Source organism: Antechinus flavipes, chromosome 1, assembly GCF_016432865.1.
Source record: "Antechinus flavipes isolate AdamAnt ecotype Samford, QLD, Australia chromosome 1, AdamAnt_v2, whole genome shotgun sequence".
NCBI lineage: Eukaryota > Metazoa > Chordata > Mammalia > Dasyuromorphia > Dasyuridae > Antechinus > Antechinus flavipes.
In genome coordinates this window covers 112,508,952-112,532,437 of record NC_067398.1, presented here as the reverse complement: position 1 = coordinate 112,532,437, position 23,486 = coordinate 112,508,952, and the positions used below count along the sequence as shown (strand labels likewise).

The following is a 23,486-nucleotide window of genomic DNA, read 5'->3' as shown; positions in this document are numbered from 1 at the left end:
CTTTGGACAGCCCTAATTGTTAATGTCAAATAGTAATCAAAATATGACATTAATTTTGCTAATAAAGGATCCAGAGAGCAGTACAATAACCATTTAATAAATTTTGTCCTTTTTATTGAATATGTTAATGCATGATTTCATGCTACTTTGCATGGCAAGGCAAGTTTCTCTCAATTAATTTAGATTCTTAAATCAATGTAAAAACGAATTATCTGACTAGTCTGAGCACAGCCATCTGCTGACCCTTAAAATCAAGTAGATGAGGAATAAAAACAATCAAACCCTCAGGATGTTATCCTTGAATCAAACATCTGCAAATTCTAGTGCTCTCACATCATCTCCACGATGAAAAACAACCTTCACCATAACAACAAACCAATAGTAAGTACCAGTCATGTACTGAGAACTGTGCTTGGTCTTGGTGAGACACAGAGATTTGATAAGAAGGATCTCTATCCTCTTAAAATTTACAATTGAGTCTGGGAAATCAAACATTAATGAAGCTTACTAGGATAAAGATGATGCATAATAGGTGCATTAGAGAAGAGCAAACCAAAGGGCTCTATCAGTCATTACTAGCTTGGAAGAAGTATAAGAATTAGGGAAGATGTCTTACGGGAGCAAAAGAACTATTTAACTAGTTTACCTTGTCTTCCTCATTGCAAAACCTCACATGAGTAATTATGTTTTGTCTTTTCTCTTCCCTTTCCCTCTCCCCCAGATATAAATGGTCATTTTAAAACCAGTCTTTGTAATCTTGTTGCCACAAAGGAATCAGGTTTTGTTCTTAGGTTGGCACTTAAATAAACATAAACACACAGAGAGACTTTGAGTGGGAAGAGACCTCAAAGACCATACTTGATAACCGTAAATGTTCATCTAATGTTTGCTTAATTAATTCCCCTGGAAAGAAACCCACCATCTCTCAAGGTAGAACATTCCACTTTGAGATCTATTAGTGGGCCTTCTTTCCAAACTGGGCTGTGGATAACCACCCTTTGGTTCTGTCCATTCAGAATAATTCAGGTAACATTTTTCCATCTTTTCCATTAGAATAATATTAGTCAATCAGTCAACTTACTGTGTGTCAAGCATTGTGAGGGAGAAATACAAGAAAAAGACAGCTCCTGTACTCAAAGAGCTTACTTTCTAATGGGGAAGATAACATATAAAAGAGATTTAAACAAAGGAAGAGGTGGGGAGGAAAGAGGGAGGAAGAGAAGGTATCCATAGCAATCAAGGTGGCTTGGGAGCAGGATGGAGAGATCCAGAGGAGTGTAATCTGGTGGGAAATGAAGAGGACCAGAATATTAAAGACTGTTGAAAGTATTCTACAGCATCTCTTCTTTTCTCCACATTCTTTTAAAGCAGAGACTCAGCAATCACACCTGCCAGTTGTTTTAGGATTCTGGGATGTAGTTTGTCTAGGTGGTGCAATGGATAGACTATTGAGCCTGAAGTCAGGAAGGCCTGAGTTGAAATCTGGACTCAGATACCCTTGACAAGTCATTTACCTCTGTTTGCCTCAGTTTCCTCATCTGTAAAAGACAAGGAAATGGCAAACCACTCCAGTGTTGCCAAGAAAATCCTAAAGAGGGTTACAGTCAGATACAACCAAAAACAACTAAATAACAGCAACAATAGATGCCCTCATCATTCTCCCCATCTCAGCTTTTAACTCTCTAATTTCCATTTCTAGGCTCTTCTTTTTTATTCAAAGGTAATTTTTCTTGGCAGAGATGATAAAAACACAAGAGTTGGGCAGGTTTGCCTTTTCCCTATTTATTATCATGGTCCAATCCACCCAAAAAATGATCCCATCCCTTCTTTGATCCCTCTTCTTTTCCCAAATAATTTTTCTTTATCCTTTGCTTTCTTTGCCAGACTTATAGGATCATAGATCTAGAGCTCAAATAACCTTTAGAGGCCATTAGAACATTTAAACTAATAATTTTTCAACCTAAAGACCTGGGAATATTAAGTGGTACTTTTTTCATCTGCACAATGAAGAAGATGACCTTGAAGATCCTTTTAAATTTTAAAATCCCACTTCTCCACAGGGGTTCCTCCATCACTACTACTGTCCTTCTTCCATGACCTATAACCTGACAGCATCTATTGATTTTCTATCCTCATTTCTTGAAAGATAGATAAGTAGCAGTTCCTTCCCCAGAAGGTCAAGCTCTATTTTATTCAGGGAGTCCCTCTTTCTTGCTTGGCTCCAATTATTCAGCTGGTCCTTATTCCCTTTCTTTGTGTCACTTTCTTCAGTCTCCCTTATTGTTTGCCTTTGGTTTTTGAAAAGGACCAATGACATCACAAGGTGAAGTATAGATTTGTGCATGAATTTGACTTAAGTGAAAGTCTGGAAAAGTCTTCACATGCTTGGGGTAGACATCCCCCTGATTGACTGATAGCTTTAAGGCTTTCTCTTTCTTTTCTGTTTCTTTTTCTTGAGTTCCTCCTCCCAAATTTCAGTCTCTGGCCTCCACTACAAGTTCCAAACCTCCAAATCTATCTTCTCAATTTATTTTCCTACAAGAAGGTATTTAGCACAAACTTTTAAAATGGAATTAACTGACTATCGTCAAGGAGATTCTGTTTTCCTTAATTTTGCCATATGAAGGTTATTAGCTTCTGAGAGTGGGGGAAGAAGAGAAGAAAATTTTCAAAACATATTCCCCAAAGAATAAAAGAATTGTAATGAAACCTCAATAAATTGAGATATTAATCTACTTGAAAATTTAAAAGATTTGGTTGAATCAAGTATTATATAAATCTATAAGGATCTTAGAGAGTTCTGGTAGTACTCTAATAGGCTTCATTAAATGAGAAACTTGAATTATAAATAACATTTGCAAGTGACTTCTCAGTTGGTCTTTTGGGGCCTCATCAGTCTCTGCATTTTTCAATCCTAGCTAGAGGCGGAATGGTATAGTGAGAAATGTGTTAGACTTGGAAGAGTCAGGATAAGTGGGTTCAAACCCCCTCCCTGCAATGTACTAGTTATGTGTCTCCAGGCAAGTCACAATCTGTTTTTGTCTCAGATTTCAAACACTGACAATGGGGATAATTCTTACTTTATCTTCTGCACAGGGGTTCTGGTGAGGAAAGGCCTTTGTGAACCCACAATTGTGAATTTGTGCCTAACTACTAGAGCCTTTTATTTGAAGTGAAGAGATTTCCACAAGAGAAGGAAGTAAAACACTATGCTAAAAGCAAGAGTTGTCTGGCGCATTTTGACCTACACAAGGGAAGACATTTGAGACACCCATGGGGCTCCAGGAGAGGAGAGGAGTAAAAGGATGAATCTAGATCACTCGTAATGTTCAGATAAGGTTATCACCTGCTCTCTGGAGGGGGCGGTCATTAGAAGCTTAGCCAGAGATGGGGGACATTCAGACACTTAGGATCTGATTTTTAAATTGGAGATGGATAGATAATTCCCATGAGAGACAGCTTTCCAGGTTCTACTCATCTCACACCATTCCACAAAGCTTGTGGGGACACACCTGGGTTGTCTCATGCAATCTTCTTATACGTTGCCTGCGATGCTTGGTGACTTAGCAATGATCATTACATGCCATAATTTTGTATATGCTTCTATGTGTAGATATTGTTTCTCTCAGCAGAATCTAATTCCTTGAGAACAGGGCAATTTTTTTTGTGTGTCTTCTATCTTTGTTTCTTCTTTGTTTTTTTATTCTTAGTGCTCGACATATAATAGAACCTTAATAAATACTGACTGATAGAAAACTTGCATTTTAAGACTCTCTTGAATCTAGGACACATGCTCTACATTTCCAGGCAGGTGAAGTAATCAGAACTTTGCTAGGGTGTTTGCATTTATACCCAGAGAGTTTACTAAATCCTTACTGATTAAGAGATTGAGGATGAGAACAATGGCAGATTCCTAGATTATCAGAGCCTGAAGGATCTCAGAGAACATTAATTCAATTCTCTAATTTTATAGATAACAACCAAAATGTGAACAGAAGGGAAATGCCTTGTTCCAGGTCACAAAGCTAGTTACTGGCAGAACCAGGACTCAGTTTTCTGGCTTCTGGTCCAATGTTCTTTCCCCTCCACTGTATTGCCTAACTTAGTGCTTGCTCCCATTTGGGACTCAGCGGGAGAAGATTGCAATCTGGGCTTCATTAGAAGGTATTACACTTGACATGGCATCCATTTTTATAATGATTGTTTGGCTCAAGGGAGAATTCTGCTCTCAAGAAACCATATCCTTCATCATAGCTTGACATCCGACATACAACAAGTGTCTTAAAATAAATAGAAAGGCCTCATTAGGAGCATATGTTGTAAATTTTTATTGTAAACTTAAGAGGGCTTACAAAGGTTATATATTTATTTTCTTAACCACATAGTCAGCAGATTGGCAAATGATGAGGAATATTTTTTGACATCAGGGTATTCAATTAAATGAATCTGGCAAAAATATTCTAACACATTTTTAACACATTGTTAAGCAATAGGACTAGCTCCTAACATATTGAAAATAGGAAGGAAAAAGGATGCAGTGCATGGTTTTAAATAAGTAACTTATATGTCGCTTCTTAAATTTTTTGCTATTTCATGTGTGTGTGCATGTGTATATATGTAAAAACATGAGGTAGGGCTTTTGTTTTGTTTTATTATTTTTATTTTAAGAGAAGACTATACTTCCAAAAAGTATAGAAATAACTGTCAGTTTTACCAAAAAAAGAAAAATAAGGAGAAAGGATAGAAGTGTGAGTTTAGAACCATTTCAATAAAGCTCTCAAGAGCCATCCCTCAAAGTGCATTGTATTAGGTGTGGGCCCAAAGAAACCTTCAGACCTGAGTCTGAGAGCTTAGAAAATGGACCTAAAACCAAGGATATTTCTTCATTATGTAACTGACATAAAATCCAGGGTTGGAGCGTATACAGTTAACACAGCAACGTGAAGTGATGTCACAGGAGTCCACGGAGGAAGGAATGTCAGTCTCCCAGCCAGCTCGACTCCAAGAAGTCTCAGTTCTGCCTTTTGGCTCATTTTATGCTGTTTTCTACGCATACCTAAAATGGAAAGTGGAGAACAGGGTTTGCCCAATGTAGAATAATTTTATCAGAAATTAAAAGTCTGCCTGGAAATGAATGTAGAAGCCCCAAATCATGGTTAATAAGGTGTTACCACTTAAAGAGCCTGTTCCATGTCATTATAATAAAGAGGGGAGGTTGTACCCTGCTGTTGCTGAAATAGCATTGAATTGAAATCCTGGGTTTAAATCATTGTGATCTCTATATGATCTTGGGCAAGTCCGTTTTCCTTTTCAGATCTCTGTAATCCTATCCTAAATCCAATCAGTTATTGATACCTCTTCTCTATAGTCTCATAGCTGCCCTCCTGGTGCATAAGGTATTATCACCTCCTACCTGGACTACTGCCCTAACCTTCTGGTGGATCTCCCCATTCTTCCTCCATTCAGATACCTAAGTGATTTTACTAAAGCGCAGGTTGGACGGTGTCACTATCTATCTCTAAATTCTAATATTGCCGTTCAGTCATTTCTGTTCTGTCTGACTCTTTGTAACCCCTTTTGGGGTTTTCTTGGGTTTCCTGCAGTGGTTTGCCATTTCCTTTTCCAGCTCATCTTACAGAGGAGGAAGCCAAGGCAAGCAGGGTTAACTCACTTGCCTACAGTCACACAACTGTCTGAGTCCACATTTGAATTCAGGTCTTCCTGATTCTAGGCCTGATGCTCTATCTACTTAGCTACTCTATAATTCCAGCAATTCCAAGGTCAAACATAAAGTCCTCTGGCTTGGAACATGCTTTTCCATTTGGCCCTTTCTTATCCTTCCAGTCTTTTTACTTTACTCCCATTCATAGAGCGTATGGCTACATGGCTATAATGTTCCTTATCCCTGATGCTTCATCTTTTGGCTCCAGGTCTGGAATGTTTTCCCTCTCCAGTCCTCCCTCCTCGCTTCCTTCAAAACTCAGACATATCTCACCTCACCCACAGGTTTTCCTTTCCCCCCCCCTGCTTTTCCTCACTGCCAGTGCTTTCTCTCTGAGGTCACTTTTATTTTCACTGTACATATCTTGTTTGTATATAGTTATTTGCATAATGTTTCCTTCATTAAAATACAAGCTCTTGAAGGCAGCAGCTGCTTTTGCCTTTCACTGTATCCTAAGTGTTTAGCATACTGCCTGGCATTTGGGGAAAGTACTTAATAAATATGTGTTGGCTGATTGACTGTAAGAAGGCAGTGCAATGTAATGAAAATTGGACGTAAGAAGTGGGAAATCTACATTAAAGTTCTAGCTCTTTCATTTATTAGCCCCATGATCTCGATAAAATCACTTAAGTTTCAGTTTCCTCACTCACCAAATGGAAATACTATTACTTATACTCCATAACCTCACAGGGATCTGCAGGGAGAAGCACTTTGTTAGTTTTAAAATGGTACAGAAATGTAAGTTATTGTTAATATCACAAAAGATTGTACAACCTAATCCCTGCTGGTAACCCGGTGTAAAGAGGAAAACCATTTTCAAAAATCCTAGAAAAAGCTCTGATTTTCACAGATAGGAATCACAATGAAGCTGCTAGAATCCAGTCAAAGCCTCCCATGGACTGAGCTTCAAGCCAACTGTCTTTAAAGGTTTTCAAATTAGAAGCTCATTATTAATTTATTTCAATAGGCAGTACTCCCATAGATGTTTCTTACTTCTTTAATTTTAAAATAATGATGATGATGATGATAGTGAGCATTTAGATAGTGAATCACATTTCATATGGCACTTTTACATGTGTTATCCCATTTGATTTCACAGCAACCTTGTGTTGTTGTATTGTTCAGTCTTTTCAGTCATGTCCAACTATTTGTAACTTCACTTGGGGTCTTCTTGGCAAAGATACTGAAGCAGTTTGCTATTTCCTTCTCCAGCTCATTTTACAGATGAGGAGACTGAGGCAAAAAGGGCTAAGGGATTCACTCAGGGTCACATAACTAGCAAAGCGTCCGAGTTCAGATTGTCTTCCTGACTCCAGGCCCAGTATTCTATCTAGGTATTTGCTACCTAGCTGCCTGTGAGGTAAACTGAAGCAGGCAGGGGTTAAATGATTTGCTAATAGGTGACTGAGGCTGGATTTGAATTCAGATCTTCCTGACTTCAAGCTAGCATTACAATATTTAGCTGCTTGTAAATGATGTAAAAGTTGAATTTTGAAATACAGATTTATTTTCCCATAGAATTAAGATTTTTTCTTTTTACAACATATTTAACATGACTTGAGTTTATAGAATTGGAACTTTATTTGAGAAATCTGGTAAGGTTTTTGTGCCCAGGTGTGTCTAACAAAGGGCCTACCTGCCTACCACCATCTAGTCTTCCAAAGGAGGAAGTTAATATGAATTGACAATTTCTGGTGCCTGGAGGGCATCTGAGGATGCCTAAATAAAGGGAAGATTTTTTTTTAAGAGGCTGAGTCTTTAGTAATTGTTGAATTTCAGGATCTCTGGGGTCTCTTAAGCAAAATAATGCATCATTTCATAATTCTTCTCTGCCTTCTGCTCCCAACTTTGCAGACTTCCTCTTGTACTGGGTGGGAGCAGACAACCGTAGGCAGCAATCTCTCCTCACTCCTCCAGCTGAAATGTAATCTTCCCTCCTTAGAATGTAAATTCCTTGAGGGCAGGAACTGTCTTTTTGCCTTGATTTGTATTCTCCCCATTTAGCACTGGGTAAGGTATAAGGTACTCACTAAGTGCTTAATAAATGCTGATTGCTTTGATTTAATCTGTGTGTATGTTCTTGGGGCAAGAACTTTCAAGGAATCTGCAGCAGTGGTAAAATAACAGTTGAGTGATAGTCTGGGCTTAAAGTTAGAAGGGACATCTAACCTATATCTCTAAAATTAAAGATCATCTAGTCTACAGCCTTCCCTTTCCCCCTCCATCCCATTTTACAGATTAAGAAACTGACTTCCCCAGCAGTCAGGCGACTTGCCTAAAGTCACACAATTAGTAAATAAGGAAATCTGGAAATTGATCCTTTTCCCTTTGACTATCAAGCTAATCTACTACTATATTCTGCTCTCTTGCCATGGTAGGTAAGGACATAGGGATAGCTAAAATGTCTATAATTCCAAGATAGGAATTTTACTCTCTGTGTGCTTCTCTGTTTCTGTCTTTCTTTGTCTCTTCTCTCTGTTTCTTCTCTCTGACTACAATGGATCTTTATTCCACTTGTCCCTACTAATGATGAGTGTCGGCCAGGACTCTGTCAGAGCCTTCTGTACAATCTCATCGCTGCTCATGAATTCAGTGAACATTTTTATAATGCTCACTCTGAGACCTCCTTATCCAGCCTCAATCTCTCTTCTACTGCTAGGTGGAACAGTGGGTGGATAGAGCACTGGCCTTGGAATCAACATCTTCCTGAGTTCAAATCCAGCCTCAGACACTGAGCAGCTTGTGACCCTGGGCAAGTCACTTAACCTATGTTTGCCTCCATTTCCTCATCTATAAAATGAGAAAACCACTTTAGTATCTTTACCAAGAAAATGCTGAAAATGAGGTCATGAAACGACAGACGCTACTCGGCAACAATAATCTTTCTCTGCTCTTCAATCTCCCATTTCCAACTACCTACTGGATTTTCTGAAGTGATGATCTTAAAGACATCTTCAATTTTTAATATATCCAAAATTGAATTCATTGTCCTTTACTCTAAATCCTTCCCTTTTTCTAATGTCCCTGTTACTGTCAAGAGTACCACCATTTTCCAAAATCACCCAGGCTTGCAACTTCACAGACACAGTCAACTCCTTACTTTTTCAGTGACTACATCTCATTTGTAAATCCAATTGATTTCCCCTTCACGACATCAAGTATATAATCCCCTTCTCTCCTCAGTCACTGTGACTGTCTTGGTCCTGGCCCTCATCACCTCACACATGGACTATTATAAAAGCCTTCTGTTGGGCGGCTTCCTTCCTTATTCGTCTCTCCTCCATTTAGCCAAAATGATCTTCCTAAAGTAACAGGTCTTTCCATGTCAATCCCTACTTCCCATTCAATAACTTTAATGACCCCCTGTTACCTCTAGGATCAAATTTCCCACCCTCTGTTTGTTTTGGCTTTTAAAACCCTTTATAATCAGGCCCCTTCCTATCTTTCCTGACTTCTTATACCTTACTCCCCTCCATATACTTTGTGTTCATTCTCTTAGTTGTTCCTTGTGTAAGACATTACATATTCTGATTCTGACTTTCACTGGCTTCCATGCCTGGGATGTTTTTTCTCTTCAAACCCATATTCTGGTTTCCTTCAAGTCAAAGCTAAAATTCCACTTTCTGCAAGAAGCCTTTCCACGTCTTTATGCCAGTGTTTCCTTCCAATATTACCTCCAATATATACTGTATATATCTTGTTCATAAATAGTTGTTTGCATATTGTCTCCATCATTAAATTGTGACCTCCTTGGAAGGATATATATATATATATTTTGCCTTTCTTTTAATTCCCAGAAGTTAGCACAATGTCTGGCACATATTAGGCACTTAATAAGTGCTTGCTGACTTGATCTGAATTGAATCAAGCTGATAGCTAAGCATCCCCATCAGTTTACTGTTAATTACTGGAAATTGAAAGCTCAGCATGTATCATAGTTTGTCTGCAAGCAGACCTGCTACCGCTGAGTATCAAGGTGTAAAGGGAACAACAGAATAAGACCTCTATTTTATTGCTGCCTCAAAATCCTGTTAATTTGGACAATGACACTTAGCTGTGACTTGATCCATGATGAAGTTAATTCTGCTATAATGGCTAAACTCCTTTTCACAATATCCTCAGAACAGTTTTCTGATGGTTGACATTTTGCTGGCTAGCCCATGAATAATAATAATTTATTAAACACTTGCTATGTGTAGGGTGGCTGGCATTGGAGATACAATTTTTAAAAATGACACAGTCTCTGCCTCCAAGGAGCTTACATTTTAATTAGAGAAATGTAACATATATATATATATATATATAAGAATAGCTAGAGAAGGGAGTTTTTGGTCAAAAGGTCAAAGATACTTAATTTTTTGTGTATCATGGCTCCTTCTAGAAGTCTGGTGAAACCTACGGATATTGTCTCTGAATAATTTTAAAATATGTAAAGTATGTAGGATTACAAAAGAAATAATTAATTAATAATAAATTTATTTCTTTTGTAATCCTACATACTTTACAGTTGTCAAATGTATTTGTCAATGTAGTTGTCAAAGCCTTAAAAGGACAAGTTCAGAGACCCCAGATTAAGAACTCGGAACCTAAGAAGTCATAGGTATTTTGCGTGGAGCCACAGGGCAGTAGATATCATGCTTTTCCAGTAGCAAGGGTAGGACTGATTTGGTTATTATTCTCAGAGCAATGTCAAGGAGTGGAAAGGTGGGAAGGGGGAATATATGTTGTGAAAAAAGAAATGCAAGATGTTCACAGTGGGTTGATTCTCTTGTAATGTTAGATAGGCTGTAAAACATGGTCTAGGTCAGATTATAATGTCCCCATGGCTGAATGCCTACAGGCACCTGTGCCAGCATACACTCATATGTGTACACACACATCCTCTCATTGTTCCTTCCCTCTTGCATCCATCATTATTCTTTTCTCTGAGCATGAAAGACATAAGACCTTCTAGTCCTCTACTGCCTTGGGTGGTATGGAGAGTCCCTGAGTTTTTGAAAGCTATGCTAGTGATACAAAACCTCCAGTTGATCCTATTAAGCTAGAAGTGCTTCAAAGGATGCCTGTCAGATTGTGTGTATTTATTATCCAGACCAACTAAGCATGGAGAGGGGATGTCATCTGAAAGCTGGCCACTGGGCATTGGTAGCCCCATGAAACAGATTAAAAGAAAAATGAAAGACTAAATTTAAACTCAAGGCTATCAATACATTATAAGAACTTACATATTTTTTCTATGAAATTATTTGCTCAAACAGCTTGCTCTTGGGTTTGTGGGCACTGGATAGTACTTATCTAATTTAGAGATAAGAAACTAATAAGTGAATTAACTTTCCCCAAGTCACATATATGGTCAATGGCCAAGATGAGATTCAAAATCATTGGTCCCCAACCAATACTATTCCCACAATATCCCACTGCCTCTCCCAACTCTGTGATTGGGAACAAGTCATTTAATCTCTCAACCTCAGTTTTCTCATTTGCAAAATGAGAATAAAAGTAGTTGTTCTATTTCCCTGAGTTGATGAAATGAGATGAAATGAGCCCACAATTCAAATAAGGAGAGACTTGGATTCAAATCCTAGTTCTGACACTTATAAGTTGTATGACTCTTGTATACCTCTGAACCTTACTTTATCTAAAAGATGGAGCCTAAAACATATATCACCTACCTCACAGGATTGCTAAGGGGGAAGTACTTTTAAAAAGTTTCAGTTCTATGGAAAAAATGTATTTTCATTTTGTCATTTCTGAAAATGGATTTTAAAGTTTAATTTCTTGAATTCTTCCCCTCTTTATATTTTTTAATATCACAAATGCCTAAGACAGTTGGAATATAAGCCTTCCAGATAAATTATAAACAAGTAAAAACTAAAATTTTTAATAAAGAAGCCCAAATTGATGGTAATCATTCATTTAATTAGTAGCACATTTTCACTCTTGGTTTTTAAATTAGCTTGTTTTGAAGAATTGTAGAAAGTATAGAAGCTACTGGAAATTTTGAAGAAATTAATGTTATATTCATGTCCCTGAAATAAATTGGTATAACTCACTGTACAAAACATGTTTCTGACAACTTGCATTGAAATGGATTCAAATTTTAAATGCATTAGAACATGCAATTTAAAGAAATCATAAGGTAAGAAATATTAACACTAGTTTATATTAAGAAGATTTATCATGTTTTATATACAATTTCTCATTTGAGAATCATAACAAGCTACTCAGGGAAAAAGAGCAACTATTTTTATTCTCATTTTGCAAATGAGAAAACTGAGGCTGAGAGATTAAATGACTTGTTCCCAATCACAGAGTTGGGAGAGGTAGTGGGATATTGTGGAAATAGTACTGGTTGGAGAACAATGATTTTGAATCTCATCTTGGCCACTGACCATATACGTGACTTGGGCAAAGTTAATTCACCTATTAGTTTCTTATCTCTAAAATGAATTGGTCAGATTGGATGCCCTTTTTGGCTTTACTTGATTATAATAAGTTGGAGAACTGAGATTCAAACATAGATTTTATAAGCTCAATACCTGTGTTCTTTCCACTGAAGGTCTCCATCTCACAGAAGGTTAGGGCTGGAAGAGAACTTAGTGATAATAGTGTCCAATTTTCTTATTTTACATTTTAGAAAACAGACCCAAACAGGGCATGTGAGCTGTCAACTTTATGAAAATAATTAAAGATCAGAACCTAGGCTTTGACTCTAATTTATCTCTTTTCTGATCTACCATTTCATCATATAAATTCATTCTCTGTTAGAATTAGTAAGGAAGGACCTTAGAAATCATCTAGTTTAACCTCTTTACATTTTACAAATGAGAAAACTGAGGCTGAGAGAAAGGAATTAGCTTGGACAGAGTCACATTATTAATAAATAGCACAGCCTATGTAAGAATCTAGGATCTCTCACCCCAAATCCAGTATTTTATCTATAGAATCCATTAAAAAAAATTTGCAACTAGTGACAGATTTTTCCCCTTCCTTTTAGTGGCATGGAGTTGTATGAGTTTTCTGTGCTGCTGATCAAACGATTATACATTTCAGTTACATTTGACATAGCAAAGAGGATTTCTTACCTAAAAAATGGGTTCTTTAAGTCAAGAACATTACCCGACTTGAAGCCTGTTTGGTTCACTATGGCCACAATCTGAATGTCATAACTCTGTCTGTAACACGAAAAAAGAAAAAAAAACACATTAACTTATAACCAGTCTTTATAGTTCCTTTGCTGAGAGTGGCATTTTCAAGGTACTAAATGAAAATATTTGACATCTCTATCTGCCCCCTTCCTGCTTAATTGGGGGTGCTGTGACTATTTCATGTAACTGTCTGAAAAATCCAGGAATATTATGTCAGGACCTGTCTAAATGAATCATAGAATCACAGAATGTCAGGGCTGAAAGAGATATTAGAAATCTAAACCAATATCCTTCATTTTAAAAAATTCTTTTTCAACTAACAAAAATACCTATTTTCTCTTATTCACTTGCCCCTTTATTGGGAAAAAAAGGGAAAAAACTCCTAATAACAAATACATATAATCAAGAAAAAAGTTCCAAAAAATGTCTCAATCTCTGTCCTAAGTCCATCATTTCTGTTTCCTGAGTTGGATAGCATGTTTCATTAATGATCTTCTGGAATCATGATTAGTTATTGTGTTGATTGGAATTATTAATTCTTTCAAAGTTTGTCTTTGTTATTTTTCTCTTGGTTCTACTCACTTCACTCTGCATAGGTTCATACAAGTCTTCTGAGGTTTCTCTGAAGCTCTCTCTATCACTTCTTACAGCACAACAGTATATATCATTATAGACCATCATTTCTCATCCATTCCCTAATGGATTGATACTTCCTTAGTTTCTAGTTTGTTGACAAACAAAAAATGTTTCTATAAGTAATATTATGCATATAGATCCTTTTTTCTGTCATTGTTCTCTTTGTGGCATAGGTCTCATACTGATATCACTGAGTCAAAGGGTTAATCTCCCTCTTCATCATCTTAAAGGTAAGAAAAATATAGGGAAGATAAATGATTTGTTTCAAATCAAATGACAGAAGAGTCAGAACTTGAACTGAAGTCTACTATCACCTTCACCCCTTTGTGATGACACCACTCTGTCTTATTTATAGAATCATAAAATCTCAATTTTGGAAGAGACCCCAGGTGCCATCCAATTAACTGATGCTTGAACAGGACTCTCCTCAGCAACACTGCCAGTAACTAGTATTCAGATAAGCTATGTTTGAAAATCTTCAGTGATAGGGAGTGATTTTCTCTGAGACAGGTGATTCCACTTTGGGACAGAAAATTATTAATCAAAAAACTATCTTTGCAATTTAGAATGATAGGATTAAGAGTTAGAAGGAATACTTGCTAGGTACCCAATTATGGACAAATCATTTTACTTCTCTCAGGCTCAGGTTTCTCTTTTATATGATGAGGACAATAGTAGTGCTTATATTACCTATTTAACAGAGTTATTGTGAATAAAGCATTTTGTAAACTATAAGGCACCACAGAAATGTAATTGGTACTAAGACTATTCTTAGAACCTTTCTAGAAAATACTTTAGACTCCAGATAATTCTTTTGTCCAATGAAAAAGGTAGAAACCATGAGAGGCTTAAAATTAGTTTTATCTTCTCAAGTTAGAAACATGACTCAGATCAGAAAAAAAATTAATTTTCTAAGAAATCAATCACTAAACGTAAGAAAAGGCTTTAAACAAGGCTCAAAGAAAAAAACCAGATTTTGAACTGTGCTTCTCATTACCAAGTCATAGAATCTCCATGTTGGAAGATCATCTAATCTACACTGTACTTGGGAAAGAATCCTTGTTAGAGGATACCCAACAAGTGATCATTTAGCCTCTTTTTCAAGACATCCAGTGAGTGAGAGCCCACTGGCTCCAAAGAAGCTTATTCCTATCTTGGACAGCTCTACTTGCTTCAGAATTTTCTTTCAACTTTTGTTGATAATTCTAGAGCAGGGATTATTATTATTATTATTATTTGTATAATAGTGCAAGTGGATGAAAACTATCACTCTTTTCTCAGAATAATATTTTTAAACAATTGAAAGAGATGCTAAATTTCATTTAGAAGCCAGTAAAAATAAAAAGTTGCAATTTTTTTCTCTATCCAAATTCCCCCTGAAATCTATTCATGGAGCACAGACTCCCCAGTTTAAGTTCTCTCCTAATTAGAAGAGAAAAAAGTATTGAAGAGAAGAGTCTTTTAGTAATTAAAAGAGAAAAGTATTGAAGGGAAGAGTCTTTTAGTAACTAATTCATTAGTTAGGCTGGACCTTAGATGACAATAATATAGTCTGTTACCAGATATACAGGAGGATTCTCTAACTGGGTAAAAACTTGTGACCTGGCAAAAAGGAAGACTCTAAGGATACCTTCATGCTGGAGGAAAGAACTAGAGAAGAAGGCTTCACTCTCAACTACAAGATCATGATTTGGTTTTCTTGTTAGATTAGTGACATTACCAGTTTAAAAAACAAACAAACAAAATATTCGAGAACAACTCCCCCCTCCCCCCCAAAAAAGGAGCAACTTTTAAAAAGGGGGAAGAAAACAAGCATTTATTAAATGCTTACTCTGTTGCTAAGTGCTTTACAAATACTATCTAATTCAAGCCTGGGAAGTAGATTTCTTTGTTATTATCATTCCTGTTTAATAGATGAGAAAATTGAAGTAGATTGAGATAAAGTGACTTGCCTGGGGTTACATAACTAGTAAGTATCTGAAACTCTTTAAACTCGAGATTTACTGACTTCTCTCTTACTTCTGCAGCCACTGTATCACCTATCTACTTAAAAGGTAGTACCAAATTCTTTCCAAGACTTCAGAATAAAACAAACCAATTATTTGGTAAGCTACAGATCTCCAGAGGCATCTTGGAACAAACCAGCCTACACTTAAGGAACTAATCCTTAAATTTTCACTATAAGCATTTATATTCCTCAAATTGTCAAATTTTATAAATCAGGAATTGTTTTAGTGCTTTGTTGACTGTATGAACTTAAGAAAGTGTTAACAATATAGATCAAACTTAAAAGTGAGTCCTAAGAATATTTCCCATTCCCCACTCCTCTAGCCAGTTGTTAAACATTTACCAGCACACCTCTGACTCAATCCATTAGCTCATAGGACTGAGGACCGGAAAAAATAATTATCTACTTAATGAATCAAATTTTCCTAAGTCATACTCATAGGAATGACAGTACTGAGATTATTATAGAGGCAGTGTGGAATAATAGTAAAAGTACTGGCTCAGGAGTCAAAGAGGCTGGGTTCAAATTCTGGCTTAGGGTGATTTTTTAAAAATGGTTTTTTATTTTTCAAAAAACTCCTCTAGTCAGTTATTAAACATTTACCAGCACACCCCTAATTCTATCCATTGGCTCATAAAATTGAGAACAGGAAAAAATTATCTATTTAATGAATCAATTTTTCATAAGTCATACCCATAAGATGTGACAGTACTGAGGCTATTATAGTGTGGAATAGTGGGAAAAATACTGGCTTCAGTCAAAGATGCTGGGGTCAAATTCTGTCTTGGGGTGACTTTTTTTTTAAATGGCTTTTTATTTTTCAAAATAACCCCTCTAGCAGTTGTTAAACATTTATTCACACACCCCTGATTCTATCCATTGGCTCAAAAGATTGAGGACAGGAAAAATAATTATCTGCTTAACGAATCAATTTTTCATAAGTCATACCCATAAGAAGTGACAGTACTGAGACTATTATAGAGGCAGTATGGAATAGTGGAAAAAATACTGATTCAAGAGTCAAAGACTCTGGGTTCAAATTCTGGTCTGGGGTGATTTTTTTTTTAATATTAGCTTTTTGTTTTTCAAAACACATGCACAGATAATTTTCCACATTTATCCTTGCAGAACCTTGTGTTTAAAATTTTTCTCCCTCCCTCCCCTTCTCCCCCTTGCTCTAGAGAGCAGGTAATCCAGTACAGATTAAACATTTGCAATTCTTATAAACATTTTCCTACACTTATCATGCTGCACAAGAAAAATAAGATCAAAAGGGAAAAATGAGAAAGAAAAAAACAAGCAAGCAAATAACAACAAAAGGTAAAAATACTATGTTGTCATTTGGGGTGACTTCAGACAAAGGACTTCTCAGCTCTGGGCCTTCTTTTTCTCATGTATCAATTGAGGGGACTTGACAAGTTGATCACTAAGGTAGTCTGTATTTATAAATCCTGCAGGGAATTTTTTCTACACATTTATGCCTACCCAGAAGAATAATAAAGACCTAAAGCCAGCCTTGCTGAATCTCTCTCCTTCCTAAGAAATGCTTTTAGGGAGAAGATCAAATCAAATTCTCTGATTATGACTGCAAAGTGGAAATATAGAAGTTTACTAAAAATTTTTTTAAAGGACAAATCAAGATAATTAATGCAGAAGCTTCATTAAATCTATTAGCATAATGAAGCAGCCAAACAAATTATGTGCTGTCACAGCAATGACTTTTCCCTGCAATGAAAATCCATTTTGTTACACTAAATTTGATGGTGTGTGGCTAGGTGCAGTTATCTGGCTGCGCTGTTCTTTGTCTTTCTTTTTTTTTAGACTTGTTAAATCATTTGGCAGAAGAATGATGAAGTGGTAGCTTTCTTTCTTCCTCCTCAGTGCAGTGGGAAAAGCTGCCCTCGAAGCTGTCTAAAATCCTTCTTTTCTGTCCTTCAGGCCAAGAGTGAAATTCTACTCTGCAGACATAGCGGAGATAGAAAACCAGCTTCCCCTGCCCAAAGCTGTCCCCTTTCCAAAGACTGTCATCCTGGGGCTCTCTGGCTTCTGGTGTCTCCCCCACAACTCAACAGCCTAGTTAACAAAGTAGAAATTTGCTGCCTATTGGAGCTTACTACTTACCGCTTATTGGCTACAAAGAGCACTTTCCCTGAGAGAGTTTCCCCTTCCTTGGCAAAAAGAGGCGTCTGAAGGAGGCAGCGCACCTGATACCAGTGAGTCAGGGGCTCCGTTGGGGCTGTGGACAGCCAGACTGTGACCCTGTCAAGCCAAAAGAGAAAGGGTCAGTGGAATTCTAGTTTTCTGGTAAAACTCTTTATTTCCTCAGAAAAAGCCAACAATCTTCTAGCTTGGACTCTTGAGTCACTTCTCTTTCCTTTATGTAGGAGTGATGACCTCACATTCTTAAATCATAGAATCTTGTCTGTGTGACTCTGGGTAATTTTTCTTCTCTGGGTCTCAGTTTCCTCATCTGTAAAATGGGGATATAGAGCTTCCATATGGCTTCTATAATTTCTCTGAGATATGGAGTTATGATTCTATGATTTAGAGAAGAGGTCAACCAACTGGCCTGAGATCCACATCCAGCCCACTTGTCTGTTTTGGTACAGCTTACCAGTTGGGGATGAATGGATTTTATGTTTTAAAATTTGAAGCTGAAATGTGCCTCTTTCCCAAGCCCCATACTTTAAAAGAAAGATCATAGGGTTAAGTGAAAGGTGAAGCATCTTGCCAAAAGTCAGGTAGTGAGAAGCAAAGCCAGGAAAGTTACTTAACCTTTTGGGGTCTTAGTCTCCTCTTTCATAAAATGGGATGTGGGGGGTCAGACTAGATGGCCTGTAAGGTCTTTTAACTCTAGATTTATTATTCTATGATCCTTCCCTTAACTCTTGTAGTTTTAGAATAATACAAGGAGCAAAATGATCACCACAGCATTGTTCAGACAGGTAGACAGGACCTAGAAGAGGTCAGTGCCATTGCTATTTTTAAGCCCCTAATGATATGATTCTCCAGATTTTCTTTCTCCTAATTCAGCTCTTTTCACTATGCTGCATCATCTTCCAGATTCCCCCCAGTACCCAGAGATGGTAGAACAGATCCAACACAAAGGGCCAGGTTTTCGAACAGATGAATGATTAGAACTGTCCAAAACTGGAAAGCTATACCCTATTAGAATAAGTAGCTGCACACATTTAATAAGCAATTAAGGGTTCTTGCAAGGGAAATGAAAACTGTGCATTAGAGTGAGATAGGGGGAAACATTGTGGCTAGAAAGTTACAGGAAAATAACTTTAATCTTCCAGCAAGCATCAAAGTCCCAGTCCCTGGAGGTCTTCAGTTGGAGAGTGGGTAACCACTATTGGGGATGGCAGGAAGGACTTTCCAGTGCTGGTACATCTCTCTGAATTCTCTCCTGCTCTGAAATTTCTGTTCTATAACTGCTAAAAACTGGAGGAGTCTAGGGCTAAGACGTGTACTTAACAGATGTCCTTGTGATGTGTGCATATTTACATATGTGTGAAAAGGTATTCTGGACTGGCAGAATCATCATACTTCAAGAAGAACGGGAAGCTCCAATGAGAGGAAGAAGTGTAGTTTGGGAAGGGGGGTAGGAGAAAGTGAGGGAAGAAGAGTGAAAAACCTTCTTTATTTGCTTTCATGACACTGCATGTGCCTGTACTGACTACAGAGATGTAGAGAATCCAGGGTTATCTCCATCCTAGGCTGAGGAACTGGAGGGGGGTTAATTTCTGGGAGGGGTTACAGAAGATATAAGGATAAATGAAGAGCTGGCAATCCAAGCCAGGAGGCTAGCTTTCTTACTTACTTAAACAAGGTAGATGTAAGCATACATCCAAGCCAAAAAGGAAGTCTGCAGGAGTATCATACCCTGCCACAAGCAATAGTTAGGGGAAAGGAGCGGATATTTATTAAGTGCCTACTTTGCCAGACACTGTGTGGAATGCTTTTCTGATCCTCAAAACTTCCCTGTAAGGTAAATATACACATTTCATCTGCAATTAAAGACTTTGGTCTGGGAAACTAGGATCTGTGCATTAGAGTGTGGAGAAAAGAATGAACAACTTTATATATTTCCAAGCATGTGAATCTGCACTAAGGCTGGCTAGAATTAAAATCAGATTATTGAGGTTGTATTTACCAGGGAGGGAAAAGTGCAGAGAAAATTCAGATCTACAATTTCATTGGTATGAGGAACTCCAGGTGTAGAAATATCATTCACTGACATCAATCACTAACTTTTCTACAACTTGTAGTTTTCTAGAGTTGTCTGGAATGACTAAGAAGTGACCTGTCCAGCATCACAAAGCTAGTATGTGACAGAGTCAGAGTTTGAATGGAGATCTTTTTGACTTTAAGGTCAATATATGTCATCCTATCTCTCATATTAGAAAAAGAGGCAAAAGAATTGGTTATAGCATAGTAGGAATGTGGAAATATTCCCAGATCACAACCATCATAAAGTCACTGTTTTCAAAACTTTAAATTTTTAAACTTAGAAATGACAGGATCAAATGAGATGCTCTTTGCATCCTGACAGCTCTATAAAAAAAGAGCTGAAAGAGCAACTGCTCTAGTCTTGGAGCTGAGAGTTTGAGTGGGTGGAAGTCTGAGCTCTGCCACTTACTAGCTCTGTGACCTTAGGCAAACTGCTGGACTTTCAGAATCTAAGCTTCTTTAATTATAAACGGAGATAACACTTGTATTGTCTACCTTGATGGGTTAGTGTGGTGAGGAAAGCATACTGGAACCTTAAAAGGTTTTAGAAATGCATATTATCATTATTACTATTATTATACATACAGTGATCCAACAAATGCCACATCAAACCAAAAGGCCAGGCCATGGATGAGACCAGATTGCATCATATGAAACATGAAGGGAATTTCCACTCTGTAGGAAAAGAATAAGATAGTCTTCTGAGGACACAAAATAAGACAAACTTGAACAAAACACTTTACAAATAGTTTATCTGAGCCTTATGATACCTCTAAGAGTTAGGTGCTATTATTATTCTCATTTTAAAGATGGTGAAACTGAGTCAGACAGAGGGGAAACAACTTGGATTTAAACTTGGATATTAGATCCAGTGTTCTAACCACTGAGAAACCTATCTGCCCCAAATCCTCCTCTCTGCAACTGTCACTGATGACTTCTGGTTCTACCATCTGCAGCCAGGGAGGACAGATTTAATTTATCTCCTTCATGATAGGTCTTCAACTACACCTTAAAGGGATTTTCAAGCTAAGCTCAAGACTAAGGTTCTTCATCTGTAGAAAGTGAGGAGGTTGGTCTCAGATCTTGAAGTCCTAGAGAGGGTAAGTTATTTGTCCTAAGTAACATAATGGGCAGAGCCTGAACTGGAACCGAGGCTTTCTGATTCCCAATCCAATACTCTTCTCATTTTGTTAACGCTAATTTGCTAAGATTCCACTGACTTTTATTCCTAGATTGCTTTTCCTATAGTGATAAGCCTTGTACTTTCTCTCTCAGCATGCCTTGATTAATTAACTGACTTATAATGACAGATGTTGGGGAAGAACTAATTTCTACATTAAAAGTACCCCAAGGACCACAGAATTATGCCATGTAGAACACTGAAGATTATATTAGAATGACCACAAAACTTGGAGGCTGTGATGTCAGGAGTCTGAAGGAATGGCTTGGTTTTCAAGGAGACGGCGACTCAGTGATGGACTATGGTTCTTTTGCCTTTATCCATACGTGGTCCATATGATTCAGCTCATCCAAATACACGTAGTGTCTCTGAATTGGAACAATTTCGATCTTTCTCTGCTTAATTCAAACCAGCTCATCCTTACTTTTGTTTTGATGCAAAACAGTAACCCTGAAATCCACCCAGTTTCCCATTCATCTTTAAAGTCAGAGAATACAGAGAGTAAAGTCATTATCAAGAAAATCTACCCTCACTATGGTCAAGAAGAATGATAGCCATTTCTTTGAGGGCCAAAACAAGAACAGCGGTATATTCCCAAAGCAACAAGATGGATGAGGGAAGTGTGTCTCGTTCTCTAACCAAGGCCATGGAGGAACATCAGTATCAGAATGCCATCATTAATCTTCTCTTGTTCAGGAAGGTGATTTAACTGCTAGGAAATTTTTCATAAGACTTTTGCAGGAATGGTCTTGATTTATGAACCAGGGTTGGACAGTGGAAAATACACAGGTTTTGGGATCAGAAGACTTGAGGTTCTGATGCTGATTCCACTATTTAAAACTCAGATGGTTTTGAGCATGTCATAATTACCCAGAGCTCAGTTTCTCCATGTGTAAAATGAGACTAATGATGTTTATCTAGTCCAGTCCAGTTCTCAAGAGGAATCTCTTCATTTTGAGAGTAATTTATGCATCCTCCACTTGAAGACTTCTAGTGAAGGGAAAGTCAATAAGACTAAAGGCAGCCAATTCTATTTTCTGATTATCTTGAATTGGTAGTAAGTCTTTCCTCAAATAATATTAATAATAGTAACAACTGCATTTATGTAGTGCTTTAAGGTTTGCAAAGCACTTTACAAATACATTATTTGATTTTTAGAACAACAGTGGGAGTTAGGTGATATTATTACTTCCATTTTCAAGAAAATGAAACTGAAGCAGAGGGGAAGTGACTTGCCCAGGTTCTGAGGCTGGATTTAAGAATTAGGTATTCCTGTGTTCTAGCTGCTGAAAATCTAACTGCCCCAAATCATCTTCTCTGCAACTGTCACTGGTTGCAACTCCTGGTTTTACCATCTGAAGCCAGGGAAGATAGGTTTTAATTTATCTCCTTCATGACATCTTTAAGTACTTGAAGATACTGACCTGTCTCCCCTGTATTTTTCTTCTTTTCCAGGTTAAATAGTCTCAGTTCTTTAAACAATATTGTCTAATATTTAGTCCCCTCACTGTCATGTTCATTCTCTGCTGGACATACTCCAGTTCAATATGCATTCAAAAATGAGGTGCTCAGAACTGAATATAACACTCTGGATTTTGTCCAGCTTACCTTGACTATTTCTGAAGACTATATTGAATACAAAAATAAGATGTATATGACAGCAATTAATAAGCTGTCATGTGCCATGACAATATACAGTATTAATTATTATTTTATCAAGTAAAAAGTTCAACTCATGGTCAAGATTTACTCTGGTGGTAAAAAGTTCTAGGTCTGGTTCTGCCTATAGATCTGAGGCCTAAGAATTCAGAGAGCATAGATTCTGAACCCTTTTTGTGTTCTGGATCCTGTTCATTACCTGGTAAAGCTTTTCCTTTCTGGGAATAATGCATAAAATAAAATACATAAGATCATAACAGAAATATTATGTTGAAATAAAGATTTTTTTTTGCATCCAAGTTCATTGACCTTGAAATCTGTTCTTGGTTAAGAAACCTTGTACTATATAGACTTATTCAAGAGGTTTGTACACTATCTGCCTGCTTTATTTTTTACCCAGAGAAAATTTGTCTTTTACCAAGCATCAATATGTATTGGGTTAATTTCATCTTCATGGAATCTTAAGTTATAAAGGCAACTTTTAAGTTAAAACTTTAGCTTTAAATAATTCTTTGTGAATTCTTTATATTTAATATAATAATCCAGACCTAATAATTGTATAGTACTTGACAATTTATTAATAGCTTTCATAGTTATCTCATTTTTGAGATACTTCCTGGTATTCATGAGGCGCTTTGTGGGAAACAATAGTTTTCCAAAGCAAAATGAAATACATTGGGACCTTCTCCCACTTTAGGCTTATCTCCCCCAAAACAGAAAAGAGATGATCTCCAGGGTATCTTCCATTTCTACAGTCTATGATTTCATATCTCAGCTTGCTACACTGTGGAATTCCAATCTCTTACTTCTTATGTAACTCTGGGAAGATCACAACCTTTCTGTATGTTAGCTAGCCCTCTAAAAAAATGTTTAATAATATTGGTTAGCCTTGGGAGA

The 23,486-nt window shown here is 37.1% G+C and overlaps 1 protein-coding gene across 2 annotated transcripts in view; it reads right to left on the bottom strand.

Annotated features, from left to right (window-relative positions):
• Positions 1-4,304: 4,304 nt before the first annotated feature.
• The window catches only part of LOC127555577 (histone-arginine methyltransferase CARM1-like), a 242,669-nt gene continuing 223,487 nt past the window's right edge, over positions 4,305-23,486 (bottom strand). Inside the window, exons 10-13 of one of the 2 annotated variants that reach the window (XM_051987980.1) lie at positions 20,336-20,425; positions 17,636-17,773; positions 12,808-12,897; positions 4,305-5,056 (exon numbers count right to left, since the gene is read on the bottom strand). In XM_051987980.1, coding sequence (XP_051843940.1) covers positions 5,047-5,056; positions 12,808-12,897; positions 17,636-17,773; positions 20,336-20,425 — 328 coding nt within the window. In that variant the 3' untranslated portion in view covers positions 4,305-5,046. Of the gene's footprint in view, positions 5,057-12,803; positions 12,898-17,635; positions 17,774-20,335; positions 20,426-23,486 lie in introns of those variants that run through there. The other variant, XM_051987990.1, reaches the window with a different exon arrangement.